The sequence below is a fragment of the Montipora capricornis genome, chromosome 13, assembly GCF_036669925.1.
Source record: "Montipora capricornis isolate CH-2021 chromosome 13, ASM3666992v2, whole genome shotgun sequence".
Classification (NCBI taxonomy): domain Eukaryota; kingdom Metazoa; phylum Cnidaria; class Anthozoa; order Scleractinia; family Acroporidae; genus Montipora; species Montipora capricornis.
In genome coordinates this window covers 20,335,104-20,350,103 of record NC_090895.1, presented here as the reverse complement: position 1 = coordinate 20,350,103, position 15,000 = coordinate 20,335,104, and the positions used below count along the sequence as shown (strand labels likewise).

Genomic DNA, 15,000 nt, shown 5'->3' with positions numbered 1-15,000 from the left:
TTGTCTTGTAAATGGAAACCTCAATGGTCATTTTGGTCCAGTTCCACATTTTTTTGACAATAATTGCGAAATAGCGGAAGAAATCTCTAAAAGACAGTTTAAGACTAACCGCGTAGTCTTTTCTTTGCTTTTTCGTTTAAACCGGCTCTTCTAAATGTCCCACTTCGGACTTTATACGGATGTTGTCTTCGCATGTTTTTAAATCCGCATTTTACACGAGGATAGCTGCATTTTACGTTAATGATCATCTTTCTAGTTAGAAATTTTGGGAATTCATTTGCGACTACAAATGTACTCCGACAAGGGCTTCGTTTCTCTTTTATAGTGGACCCTCGGTTAGAGATGCTCGAGAAATTCCTTAAGTCTCGATATTCTTATAATAATAACAACAACAAAAGCAACAATGCAATATCAATAGCAACAGCAACAACAACAGTAACAGTGTCAGTAACAGCAACTGCAGTAGCAGCAGCAACCAACAGAAACATAAACAGAAATTTTGATAAAATTCGCCATCGCGACCACGACGGCGACAGCGACCGCGACGGCAATAGGGACTTTACGATCTACGACGGAGACGTTGACGAAAACGTCACCTCAAAATATAACTTTGCACCATCGTAAGTTTCTCGCCGTTAGGACATCTCGTTCGCGTCGTACAATGTGGGTGAAGTGTCCTAAAAATAAATTGGAACTAGCGGTTTGGGAGTAAAAATAGACAATAAAAGATTCACATTTGAATGCTCGCGCTATCGTCAAAACCTGAAATTTGGTGATTTCACGTAGTTGTTGTACAAAGTACCGCACGAATTTGAGCTAAAATGCATGCCACGCGTGCAGCACGATTACTTTTCCTCTTTTAACCAATGATATTGCTGTTTCGAGGCATTCTCGTTGACGACCGCGTCGTAAATCGTAAAGTCCCTAATGGCAATGGTACGGGCCCGCGCGTAATGCAATCGCAACAGTGACAGCAATAGAAATCGAAACAGCTGTAGCAATAGCAGTAGCAGCAGTGGCAACAGCAATAGGAATAACAACAGAAATCGCAATAGTAATAACAATAGAAATAGCAACAGCAGGGGCAATAGCAATAGCAATCGCAAAAGCAACATCTACAACTGCAGCACGAAGATTATTAAAAATGATTGTCAACAAGCTAATTTCTTCCTCACAACCAAAGATCTACGACCTAGGATACTACATTCACTTTCTCTATTCTTTTTGCCAGCTGAACGAATATGTGGATTACCCTCTGAAACTGGCCCGTGTAGGGCATACAACCCTCGATATTTCTACAGCAAGACCTCCGGAAAGTGTGAAATGTTTATCTATGGTGGCTGCGCGGGTAACAGCAACAACTTTCCAACTTTGGAATTGTGTCAAGAGAAATGCCAGGAAAGTAAGCAAATACACTCACAGATTAAGTTTCTACTGTAATCACGTTTGTCCTTATTATACTGTCACAGCTTTTTCCTTTGTTGTCTTAGCTCGATACACAAAATTAACCGTTTATTTTGCTGTTCATTCACATTTTGAGTTTGGAGAAGAAGTCAGTTTTAGCGCGATCGTCATCCAATCTCAGGTGGCCATGCGCAATTTTAGCTTTTTACATGCGGTAGAGACAATCTTGAAAATGAGATTTTACACCCAAGAAACCGCCAAATCCAGTAGTAAAAGCATACGGAAGTGCGACTGAACTTACTATGATAAAATCCCCTTTCTACCAAAAAATAGTGTTTTAGAGCCATGCAACGGGCTTTTTATGTTCTTTTGTTATCGCCTCGCCTTTTTAAAGGATTTGGGTACCTAGGTCATGTTGAGCTCTGATTCTATGAGGTAAGGTACCTGTGGGGACTCCTGCTTACATTTATCGATCACATAAAGTCGAACCTGCGGTGGAAATTTGTTTTTTCATGCATGATGAAAATGTTTAAGAGTTAGAGACATAACTTCGCAACATAAGAAGTTGCGAAGAACGCCTGACTTCAACGGAGCTTGAAACCATGATCGTGCGATTGCGCTGCACTGCTCTACCAGCTGAGCTATCAAAGAAACTGGGAGCTGGTTACTTGTGAGTTCCAGTTATATGCCGTACAAAACGTAATTATTGTTTATGGCGACAGAATTATCCCGATATTACTTTTACTATCTATTGGAGTGTAACAGTAATGAATCTTATCTAGTGTCCATTATAACATGCAAGCGAACTGAGATCATGACATGCCTTATGGCGAATTCTGCACCGCTTACTTTTTACAACTTAGCCAATTGCCCGAAGCGGAAAATAGCATCATACTCTTTGTTTGTCCACCCAAATTTCGAATAAGCATTGTTTCCAGTTTCTCTTGGACTTCAATTGCTCCCAAGAAAAAACAAAACCAATGCTTATTCAAAATTTGGGTAGACCAACAAAGAGTATTGAGGTAATTTCCTCTTCGGACAGTTCAACCAAATGCACTTATTTCACAACTCCTCGGCAATGATAAAAGGCATTCTATTGCTCGTGTTCTTGGACCTGCAAAAACTGTGGCTCTTCCTGGATTCCACGCCTGGAGTAGAAATGATATAACTGGACGCCTTGCCGGGATCAAAACACTTTTTAAATGGTCATTCTCTCTTTCCTTTATAAACCACACCTTACATATACATCAATTTCATTCATCGAGTCCTTTGACGGGAACAAATAAGCCCATCAAATTAGCTGACAGTCTTAACAATCTCACTGTGTTGGCTAATCGCCGTCGCAAGTACAGCAACGACTCAGCTCAACAAGGTCGAACGGAAATCATTCTATGACGCCTCTGACTGCCCCTACACGGTCCATGTATGACAATGGAGCACAGCTGTATGCCAGTTCTTGCTGAGGGAGAACCGTTCATCCCCGCAGAGAAAAACCCTCCGAGCAGAGTAGAGAACCAGCACAAACTCAACCCACTTAAAGCCTTGGGTCCAGGAAAACTGGGTTTTTTGGAAATTTTGTCTCACAATGGGACGAAAGAAATCTTACTTGTACACAACATTGCGCGTGTGGCTCACGCGCAATGCGCTATGAAAATCCTTTCGCGCCTCCAAAATTTGATCATCTTAAACACCTCTTTCGTAAGCCAATCAAAAAAAAAAAGCTAAAAGGGTAAAAAAATTTGCTTTGTATAACGCATTGTGCGGCTGCCGGGGCCCCTACCACGCGTTAAGGCTGTCTCATGTCTTCTACCATATATCTTCGTAGGAATACAAAAATCTAAGCAACTTGTTTTATGTCAATTGTTTTCCAGAAAAAGTTTTCTATTTTTCCTTTTATTTTGTTTCTGTTGCGTTCTTAGCTAGGAGATTTGAGATAGAGAGCTATTTCCTCCGGCCTTCTCTCTTTTGGCAAAGAATATGTTTTGTGTATTTCTTTCGTTTGTAAAGACGCCGGTTACTTCTTTTTTTTAGGTGGTGACATGTGCGCTCTTCCCAAAAAGCCTGGCCCTTGTAAGGTGTATATGCCGCGATGGTTCTATAATACCGCCAAGGCAAAGTGTGAGCGTTTTATCTACGGCGGATGCCAGAAAAACGCCAACAATTTTATTACCAAAGATGAATGCGATGAAACTTGTTCAGGTAATCACTAACAAAACTGAAATACTCGTCCCAAGGCATGGATAACACTTGGTTGCCTTATTTTACTGTATTTATCTCATGATTATTATTGCTTTTCGGAAACTGTTGTTGTTTTCCTTTTCCAATGTGTTTCAGCAGAAGGGATGTAGTTTTCAGGGCATATAGTATATATATAGTTTATTACTTATTAGGCGCAAATTAACATCTGAATATGATCAAATGCGCCTTACAACTAAAAGTACTCCTAATAACTGCAATAAAATATAAGGGCATGCTTGAATAGGTCACATATCAATGACTTTCCTTTTCCGCTAACCCGTTCGCTTTGCAGGAAAAAAAATTCTTTGAATTATTATCTTTTATTGCATTCCATGGTCTTACGTCATCAAAAGGAGCTTGATCCCTCGTCACAATTGGCTTCAGCCTAGCCTGTTCAAAGGCCTACATATCTAGCCGATATTTAAGTATAATTATATAGCTGGTAGTTAAATCGCAATTGTCAGCATAGCTATTATTCTTTAGTTCTTTAAAGCTCTCTAATTAAGGATAAATTTGGATAGTTTTTGATAGAGTTTTTCTCTAAAAAAATGGCAAACTGTCCAATTTAGAAAATATAGTACAGTTTGTCTAAGCCAATCAAATCCCGGAAAATGCAATAGGTAATAAAAACTAGACAATCAGCACAAAGCATAGCGTCAGCTCTGTAGTAGTAGTAATAGTAGTAGTAGTAGTAGTAGTAGTTGACAATGGAGTTTAGCCACGGAGATTTGCCAATTTTTTCATTTCTCAGGACTTTTTCAGACATATTACTGCAAATGAAAAAAGGATCGTGCCAACCTGAGAGGCAAAAACCAAAACTAATACACCTCCAAGAGTACAAAAACTTGGCTAAATGTTTTCAGAGTGGAAGGTGCAGCGTAACGAAGCGAGAAAGTTGGAAGATATCCCTCGTCATGAGCTATATGCAGTTCTTTGCGGTTTTTTCACTGAAATTCGAAAAAAAGGACGGTCACGAATACGAAACAGAAAGTTTGGCTTTCATGTAGTGCTCGTTGGACCGTTATTTAAAAAACTGTGGCAGAAACTACAGTATTTGCGAGGTCGTGGATTTGCAAATTCACTGAGGCTACAACTAGAACGGATCGCAGGGTTACGGAAAGCGAAAAAATGTCTCTCGTGCTTTAAGCGAAGCAGACGAAGAATTGCTCTGGAGTTCAGGCAATATTTTGGAAATGGAGATAATTCACAATATTTTAGTTTGCCTTTCTTTAAGGATGATACCTTGACTGAACAATGCTCCACTGCATCTGGTTAGCTACATAATTAATAGCTAACAGGACAACGTGCTTGTCCAATTTGGAAATAATTGGATTCAAAAAATACCTCGGACTGCCAAATCAGACTCGGCCTACGGTCTCGTCCAATTGTGGCAGTACTTAGAATTCGTCTCATCCAATTAGTTCCTTATTGGACTGCATGTAGTGTTATTACATTTACAAACTAGCCATAAGCAAGCTCCGAGAAGGTGCGAGTGTTGCCTGTGTTAGCAAGAAAACGACTGCTGAACTATTACTCTTGCCGTGTAAATGGAAACCTCAACGGTCATTTTGGTCCAGTTCTACTTTTTTTTGACAATAATTGCAAAATTTCGGAAGAAATATCTAAAATCTAAAAAACAGTTAAAGACTAACCGTAGTCTTTTCTTTGCTTTTTCCTTTAACCTGGCGCTTCTAAATGTCCCACTTCGGACTTTATACGGATGTTGCCTTTGCATGTTTTTAAATTCGCATTTTACTCGAGGATAACTCACTTTACGTTACATGATCATGTTTCTAGACATTAATATTTTGGACAATCATTTGCGACTACAAGGCAGCGTTTACACGAACGCGGTTTCATTTGTAACCGCATCAATTTCGATGCGTTAACACCTTCCGTTTGCACGACACCGATCAAGACTGTTATCGAAACCGCGTCGATTTGAAACCGCTCCCAAAAGTGGAGTGTTCTCAAAACGATGCGGTTTTATATGTCATGTTAACAGCGAAACCGCATCGATTTGAATACGGTTATTATTTTGCCGCGAAATTTGAATTGCTTAACTCAAAATAGTGACTTTATCACTTAGGGGAGATCTGGCTTATACCATCACGACTTGGATTTTCTGGCGAAAACGGTTCCGTGTAAACACTTCTAAACCGCATCAATTTTGACGCAAATTCGAAGTCATGAAACCTTGTCGATGTGAAACCGCGTTCGTGTAAACGCTGCCCGAATGTATTCCTACAAGGGCTTCGTTTCTCTTTTATAGTGGACCCTCGGTTAGAGATGCTCGAGAAATTCCTTGAGTCTCGATATTATGATAACAAAAACAACAACGCAATAGCAATAGCAACAAGAACAACAACAGCGACAGTAACAGCAACAACAGTAGCAACAGCAACAGTAACATGAATAGAAATCTCAATAGCAATCGCCATAGCGACGGCGACGGCTAAGGCGACTGCGACGGCAATGGCAATGGCAATGGCAATGCAATCGCAACAGCAACATCTACAACTGCAGCACGAAGATTAATATGATTGCCCTGAAGCCAATTTCTCCCCCACAACCAAAGATCTACCACCTGGAATACTACATTCATTTTCTGTATTGTTTTTGCCAGCTGAACGAATCTGTGGATTACCTTCTGAAACTGGCCCGTGTAAGGCATACGTCCCTAGCTATTTCTACAACAAAATCTCCGAAAAGTGTGAAAAGTTTATCTATGGTGGCTGCCAAGGAAACAGCAACAACTTTCCAACTTTGGAATTATGTCAAGAGAAATGCCAGGAAAGTAAGCAAATACACGTATAGATTAAGTTACTACTGTAGTCATTTTTGTCCTTATACTGCTACAATTTTTCCTTTGATGTTTTAGCTCAGTCCATACACAAAATTTCCTGTTTATTTGTCAACTCGCTCTAATTTTGTGTTTCGAGAAGTCGGCAGTTTTAGCGTGTTCGTCATTTAAGATCACCCACTTAAAATGGTCCCAGGAGAAAACAAAACCAATGCTTATTCAAAATCTGGGTTGACAAACAAAGAGTATTATAGTATTCTCCGCTTCGGACAATTCATCCAAATGCGGTTATTTCACAAATCCCTGTCATGGATAAAAGGCATTGTTTTGTTCGTGCTCTTGGACCTGCGAAAACTGTGGCGCTTCCTGGATTCCATGCCTGGAGTAGATATGATATGACCGATATAACCCTTTGCGGGTATGAAAACATTTTTATTACATAAGGATAGAGATCTACGCACATTTTCTTGATGAAATAAAAATGACATACGCTGTTTTTACTCGTGAAAAATTGTCGTTGTCGTATCAGCCTTTTGATTGGCTAATATTATGTTGAACTTTGGCGCGAGTGGCCCGTGCACCGACAGCGGGAAAAAAGCGGGAATAAAACTTGTAAACATGGCAGCCGATTGGTGTCCGGTTTTCAAAGTTTCTGATCTTTCATTGCTTATTTTTCTCCACAAATACTTCAAAAGATCTTTAAAAGGTTTAAAATTGCTCAATGGAGGTATGGAAGGTAAAGATTTCTTTGATTTCAAAAATAATTTGCTATTTGTTTGGGGCCTTTGTTCACGATCGGAGGTTTGATAGCCTCTCGATTAACACTTACCTCGTTAACTTTATGATCTCTGTACTTATATAATAAACAAATTACTTCATGGTTGGCTTGTTTGTACGATTTTTATTACTCACTCGTTGTGAAGGATCGTTAACGTGATCCTTAACAAGTCGTGAATAAAAATCGTACGCACTCACCAACCTTGAAGTAACCTATATTTACTTGGTCAATTCTCTCTTTCGTCTATAACCCGCATCTCAAATATACATTAATTTCATTCATCGAGTCCTTTGACGGGAACAAATAAGCCCATCAAATTAGCTGACTGTCTTAACCATGTAACTGTCTTGGCTAATCGCCGTCGCAAGTACAGCAACGACGCAGCTCAACAAGGTCGAACCGAAACATTATATGCCCCCTCTGGCTGCCCCTAGACGGTCCATGTATGACCTGGTAGCACAGATTATAACCCGCTGGAATTATGCCTCGAAGTATACCGGTTCTTGCTGAGTGAGAAAATATGGAGATCCCCGCGGAGGACAACCACGAAATTCCCAAGGGATTACAGATGCTCCCAGACTAAGACTGGATTTTTTAAAGTTTTTTCTAACAATGGGACAAAACGAATCGTACTTGTACACAACATTGTGTGTGTGGCTTACACGCGCGCTATGAAAATCTTTTGGCGCCTCCAAAATTTGATCATCCTGGACACCTCTTTCGTAAGCCAATCACAAAAACAAAAGCCGAAAATGTAAAAAATTGAGACTCGTCTAACGTTTTGTGCGGCTGCCGCGCTCCTACCACGCGTTTAGGCTGCCTCATGTCTTCTCCTATATACCTTCGTAAGAATACTAAAATTTCAGCAAATTGTTTTATCTCGGTTTTTTCAAAAAATGTTTTTCTATTTTTTGCCTTTTAATTTATCTCTGTTGCGTTCTTAGCTAGGGGGTTTTAGAGAGAGCTATCATTTTATTCCAATAGATCCTTCTCCTGTGTCAAAGAGTTTGTTTTGTGTATTTGTCTCGTTTGAAAAGATTCCGCTTACTATTTTTTTTTTGTAGGTGGTGATATATGCGCGCTTCCCAAAAAACCTGGCCCTTGTCTGGCGTATATGCCGCGATGGTTCTATAATACCGCCAAAGCAAAGTGTGAGCGTTTTATTTACGGTGGATGCCAGGAAAACGCCAACAATTTTATGACCAAAGATGAGTGCAATGAAACTTGTTCAGGTATTCACTAACAAAACTGAAATACTCGTCCCAAGGCCTGGATAACACTTCGTTGCTTCTCTTTACTGTATTTATCTCAAATTGATTATTGCTTTTCCGAAACTGTTGTTCTTTTTCTTTTGCAATGTGTTTTAGCAGAATCTATGCAGTTTTCAAGGGAGGCTTCAATAGATCAAATATAAATGACTTTCCGTTTCCGCTAAACCGTTCGCTTTGAAAGACAAAAATTTATTTCAATTATTATCTTTTTATTGCATTCCATGGTTTTACATCGTCAAAAGGAACTTAAACCCACGTCACGTTTCACAATTGGCTTCAGCCTGGCCCCTTCAAAGGCACATCCATCTAGCCACTATTTAAGTAAAACTAGTCATAACCAAGCTCCGAGAAGGTGCGCGTGTTGCCCGTATTAACAAGAAAACAACATCTGAACTATTACTTTTGCAGTGTAAATGGGAACCTCAATGGTCATTTTGGTCCAGTTCTATTTTATTATTATTATTTTCATCATCATCATCATCATCATCATCATCATCATCATCATCATTATTATTATTATTATTATTATTATTATTATTATTTACCAATTACTGCAAAATTCCAGAAGAAATATCCAAAAAACAGTTTAAGATTAACCGTAGTCTTTTCTTTGCTTTTTCGTTTAACCTGGCGCTTCTAAATGTCCCACTTCGGGCTTTATACGGATATTGCCTTTGCATGTTTTTATATCCGCATTTAACACGAAGATAGCTGCACTTTACGTTAATGATCATGTTTCGAGTTAGAAATTTTGGGTATTCATTTGCGACTACAAATGCATGTACTCGTACAAGGGCTTCATTTCTCTTTTATAGTGGACCCTTGGTTAGAGATGCTCGAGAAATTCCTTGAGTCTCGACATTATGATAACAAAAAAAAAACGCAATAGCAGTAGCAATAGCAACAGGAACAACAACAGCGACAGTAACAGCAACAACAGTAGCAACAGCAACAGTAACATGAATAGAAATCTCAATAGCAGTCGCCATCGCGACGGCAACGGCGATTACTAAGGCGACTGCGACGGCAATGGCAATGGCAATGGCAATGCAATCGCAACAGCAGTAGCAATAGCAATAGCAGTAGCAACATAAGTGGCAAGAAAATTATCAATAAAAACAGAAATCGCAATAGCAATAACAATAGAAATAGCAACAGCAGCGGCAACATCAATAAACAACAATCGCAACAGCAACATCTACAACTGCAGCACGAAGATTAATATGATTGCCCAGAAGCCAATTTCTCCCCCATAACCAAAGATCTACCACCTGGAATACTACATTCATTTTCTGTATTGTTTTTGCCAGCTGAACGAATCTGTGGATTACCCTCTGAAACTGGCCCGTGTAGGGCATACTTCCCTCGCTATCTCTACAACAAGACCTCCGAAAAGTGTGAAAAGTTTATCTATGGTGGCTGCGCGGGTAACAGCAACAACTTTCCAACTTTGGAACTGTGTCAAGAGAAATGCCAGGAAAGTAAGCAAATACACGTATAGATTAATTTAAATTGTTTACTGTATTCATTTTTGTCCTTATACTTTTGCAATTTTTTCCCTTGTTATTTGCAACTCAATTTACATTTTGAGTTTCCAGAAGTCGGCAGGTTTAGCGAAGTTCATGAATTTTGAATGTCATTTCGTTCTTTTTTGAAAGCGGTGCAGAGGTGAATACTAGAACTCAACCTTTCTCAAAATTCGGTGGTTGGTTGGCTTAAGGAAGTAAAATCAGAGACTGTGACTTGTTACGGTATTTTTGTCACTAGTGCGCTTATAGTGCAATATGCTCAGTTAATCACTCACTCTTACAATCCAATAAAGTGACCGGGTATAAGCGTGAAGGCCTTCAGCGCATGCACTAATTAGGAAAATAAAAAAAAGGGTGCTCTTGAATTCCAACAAATGATCCTTAAGAATTCATTTCTCTGGACAATATGAGGCCAGAATGAGGTAACACTACACGGATGACGGTGATAAATATTAAGACTATGGATGAATTTCCGCGAGAGAAAGGTGGGAATTTATAACTTTGCGCGTTGTCATGTTCATCTCAAGGCGTTCACAAGTATCTTGACCTTTTTAATTTGAATTCTGTAAAGATAACGCTTCTCTAAAAAAGCAATCGTTCCTTAGCCTATTAATTGATTCTAAAAAAAGATCTTTTTTATAACGCGTTGTGTGGTTTGACGAAAACTGAATGATTGCAGCTTCAGATTCATCTTCTAAAAAAATCTTCCTCTTCAACTCGGAAAATGGAGTCGAGCTGGCTGTCACTCCTTCTATGGGTTAGTCAGATCCTGTTTTTTGTGTCAATCCGTTGACTAGTGCATAGCGCTTGCGCATACAGTTTTGTGAGCAATGTTGGGCAGTCAGGGCAGTCATGGAGCCTGGCGAGAAACCGTCTTACGGTACATAATTTTTCCTCGTTCGATTAAGATACACCTTTCTTGAGTGCCAAATTACTAGACCGTACTAAATTACTAGGCCGCCAAAATATACAACTGGTCGATGAACTGTACGAATACTCTCGATTTTACTGCCTTTGGACACTATCCTCTATTTCAGGGAAACTTTTCAAAGTTTTCAGAAGTAGAATCAAACTAAACACTACTGTGCGGAAAGTGAACGTGCAATTCTCAAAAGGGACAAAATTACCGTAGCCGAATATTAACAATCACCTAATTTCGACGGATTGAGGGAGGACGAATGTATTATTCCAGAAGTATGTCCAAAAGTGATAAATAGTAAGAATTCGTACATGTAGAGCCATTTAGGATTTACGTTTTCTCCAGTGTCATAAATTGTAAATTGTGGTCTCTCCAAACCCAATAACTTTAGACTGAAGCTTAAGGTTAGAATCAGTGACATTGGGTACGAAATGCAAATCGAAGGATACAAAACGACTCGAGTAGTTCAGTCATTATTAATATGGCCATTCTGTCAGAGCAAGTACTGGGTATTAAAGAATCGGCTTTAGGATAAAGGACTGGAAAACAAATGGTTTTCTGGTTGCTACGTACCTGTTCTGGCGATAAGTGTTTTGTGAAATTTTCTCGGGTTTCTTGCAAAATCTAACAAAATTATGGTTTGCTTAAGTTGTAGAATACTGCAGCCAAACTGAGTTCTTTTAGAGGTGATATCTTTTAATCTCTGACTGCGGATTCTCTAAAAAACACCTGATATCAAATGTCAGTTTCGTAGCGGAGATAAATGTCTTCATCTGCATAAAACATGTTATGTTCTTTCCTCCTCGAAATTTCGATTTCAATGAGCCGTTCACTGGAGAATATTTATGAGAATACACAAGTGCTTTATTTCTGCGTGGCTGCTGGTGTTTATGCATGAAGAAAATAGGAGCCAAGCAAACAGCATTCAGTAATTTTGCCCCGTACATAATGTGATAGATTAGATAAGGAGGGAGACTTATATTAAGGCTTAAAGACATGAAAGACTTCTTTGGGATTGCTAAAATTGCCTCCATAACTGCGAAAATCACTGTATCCTTTTATTCCGCATCCGCCCATCACATACTTGTACCTTGTACAGGCGCTCGGATTTCCAATTAATTTGATGGATGTTTCGTGTCACTTGGGTCGGAGAGGAGCAGCACAAGTGCGAAAGACTTTCCATGAAACATTGCTAATGGAACACCACTTTCATATTTCTTTGAATTAATGCTGTAAATAAAAGAAAAACTGAACAGGGCTATCCATGTTGCCCCGAGTAACTTTTTCAAACGGGAAAATACATGACCATGCTAAGATGTGGCCGAGAGTTGGATTTCAGTCGACAACAGTTTCTTAAAACTATCAACAATAAAGGCGATTTATTCTTATGTAAGAAAATATATTAACCAGTGACATTCTGAAATGTTGCAGTGTGCTATACCTAACATTAATTTTTTTTTTTTTCAAAATATAGTGCCTGGATCTTTTGACCGAAGGAAGAGGACGTATTTGAAGAAAAGGCTGAATATTAATAGCGACGGTGATGAAGCTCAAGATCGCCGGATTGAAGATGTAGTAAAACCGTTCGTGAGGAGTCGTTTGATGGAAGAGCAGAATCATGAAAGGACAGAATCAGAATCAATAAAGAACAAGAAGCCGAAAATGATCTAACTTGCATCTTAGAGGAGGTACTGCGTGCGTCTGTGGTATTACCGTGCTTGCAGAGGTCCTCAGTTCGCTCTCTATTCCGGCAAACGAATAGATGAATATTGCACTACCCTGGTAGCAGAGATTCTCTTTTCGTTGTATGTTCCGCCATCGTTATTGCGTGGAGATGGTTATGAAACTCGTCAAGTTCCTTTGTTTCATGTTTTTGTCCGTATTTTTGGTCTTGACCCTGCACAAAACACACCTTTTTTCGAGAGGATAACCAATCAAATCTTTGGATTAAAATTATGCGCAACTAATTTGCAAACTCGTGCGAAGCGACAACAAAAGATTGTGCAGGGTCACGGTCAATTCAACATCGATTGCCAAAACATTGTTCTCACTTTTGAAGGATTTAGGGTTTCACAACCAGTCCCTCGATTAACTATGGTTCCGCCAAGCGAATTGATGGTGGTTCTGCAAACGCGGCTCATCCTCGGTGTAAAGACCTATGAAACTCACGGATGACGAACACGAAGGGAAACAAAGAGCAAAAAAACATCAAACAATAAACCTGACCCTACCACGAGCTAACAAAACAAGGAAAGGGTTTCACAGGTTTTTACACCGAGGTAAACCCGCAAACATGGGTTAAAATTCTCTGGCCAGCCTCCGCCCTAAGTTTTAGGGGTTTAATGGACGGACGAGTTTATTTCTGGGGGAGGGGGGATTAGGCGATTTTTCTGCATACTAGCTCCCCACCGTTTTCTGCTGGGATTCGCTATGCTCGAATTTATTTCTGTTAATTTCCTAGTATACAGGAATTATTTTGAGTAATTTCTTAATTCGTTCTTTTCCTCCCCTCAAAAATTAAACAGCCCACCTTTAATAAAAAATAAAATAAATAAAAAAATAAATCCAGTTCTCGTTTGTAAAATCACGTGCGGAAACTACTATTGAATAACAAAGAATACTGAGACAACGTTCAAACCACTTACACCTCGCATGCACAGGATTCAAGAAGCTGTCACGTTGCAAATTTTTGTAAACAAAGTGCTTGGGACTCCAACTGCTGGTCGTTGCTTATTTATACCTTAACGCTTTCTTTGAAAAACTTTCAACCAATTCTGATTGTAAACAATATTTTCTGCCGTTGGTTTTCTTTTTGTAGGAGTTCAGGTTCCCTTTAAGAATTTAAACCCACAACATGCACTCGTTGGCCCTCTGGGTATCCCATAACATCTTTTTCAGAACATTAGAGTTCAAGGTGGCCGCCGTATTGTTTTGATTTCCGACGTTTTAATATCAATCTCTCAGTATCTATATTTGTCATCTGCGTGATCGCACGTTAATGTATCCTATATCCCAAAAAGATCAATTATTAGACAAATTGTCAAGAAACTTCGTCTTGCAATTGAGTGTTTCACAAAATAGGAAAAACGTGCTTTTCGGATGTTTGCCGCTCTGCAAATAGAGCAGCAAACTGACGAGTGTTTCTTGTGTGGAACAGATTCATACGAAAACATTAATTGTTTTCTTTTGTACCATCTGTTAGATGCAGAAACGCTTTCAACGTAGCAAGAGGATCTGAAATGAAAAACGACAAATAGATGGACATGTTAGAGGCAACCCGGCCAAAGAGCACATAGAACGTGGCAGGATTAACAATAAAATAGACAAACTTAAATGTAAGGTGGGGTGGTATTTCAAGAAAAACACGAGACTGTAGTTTTAAATGATTGAATTAAAACAAGAAAGGAGTCAGCAATATTCTCTTGTATCAATTTATTACCTTTAAGTGAAACATAGGGTTGCTTTGCCTTTGTGGCCCAGTTTCTTAGCTCCTTTAAGATTTTCTTTTGTTCACTCTTCCCTCGCTGATGATTCTAACTGAGCCTCGCTTGCAACTGCCGAAAAAGAAAGGCCAACTTGTGCGGGTAAATAACTTTATCTGCACCATCTGTGTCTTTTGAGAACTCTGCTTGTCGTTCTTCTAAAAAGTGGTCGGTCATTTACATGCAAATTTCCTTGTCCTGAAGACCATAAGACTCTTGGCCACGCATGAGTGGACTCAATCCTCGGGGACCCAGGGACAGTCTATCGGGACGGGATGAGAAAATCAGGGGCAAAATGGGGACTAGTGTATTCTAAAGCGAATTAAATTCTATTTTTCTGATTGGGGAGAAATTTCCGCGATTGTCTTGTTTCCGCCAAATATGACAATCGCATATACAGTGAAGTCAGATCCATTCGTGATTTCTTATATAAACGGGTAAATACTTGTACCAAATTTATAATTTTCTGCCTTCGATGTCTAGCTCATATTACAGACAAACGAAAATTAAGGTCGCAAAGGGACCCGCAAAATATGAAGTTTGACCAATTCAACAAAAAAGATTTTGTTAAATGAG

General features: G+C 39.3%; 1 protein-coding gene and 1 long non-coding RNA gene across 4 annotated transcripts in view; one reads left to right on the top strand and one right to left on the bottom strand.

The window, feature by feature from the left end:
• The window catches only part of LOC138028942 (papilin-like), a 33,545-nt gene extending 19,186 nt beyond the window's left edge, over nucleotides 1-14,359 (top strand). For both annotated transcript variants that reach the window (XM_068876588.1, XM_068876589.1), the window contains 7 exons: nucleotides 1,232-1,402; nucleotides 3,436-3,603; nucleotides 6,269-6,439; nucleotides 8,288-8,455; nucleotides 9,805-9,975; nucleotides 12,417-12,630; nucleotides 14,145-14,359. In XM_068876588.1, coding sequence (XP_068732689.1) covers nucleotides 1,232-1,402; nucleotides 3,436-3,603; nucleotides 6,269-6,439; nucleotides 8,288-8,455; nucleotides 9,805-9,975; nucleotides 12,417-12,613 — 1,046 coding nt within the window. In that variant the 3' untranslated portion in view covers nucleotides 12,614-12,630; nucleotides 14,145-14,359. The remainder of the gene's footprint in view (nucleotides 1-1,231; nucleotides 1,403-3,435; nucleotides 3,604-6,268; nucleotides 6,440-8,287; nucleotides 8,456-9,804; nucleotides 9,976-12,416; nucleotides 12,631-14,144) is intronic.
• The window catches only part of LOC138028206 (uncharacterized), a 390,617-nt gene that overhangs the window by 51,730 nt on the left and 323,887 nt on the right, over nucleotides 1-15,000 (bottom strand). The window lies entirely within an intron of this gene.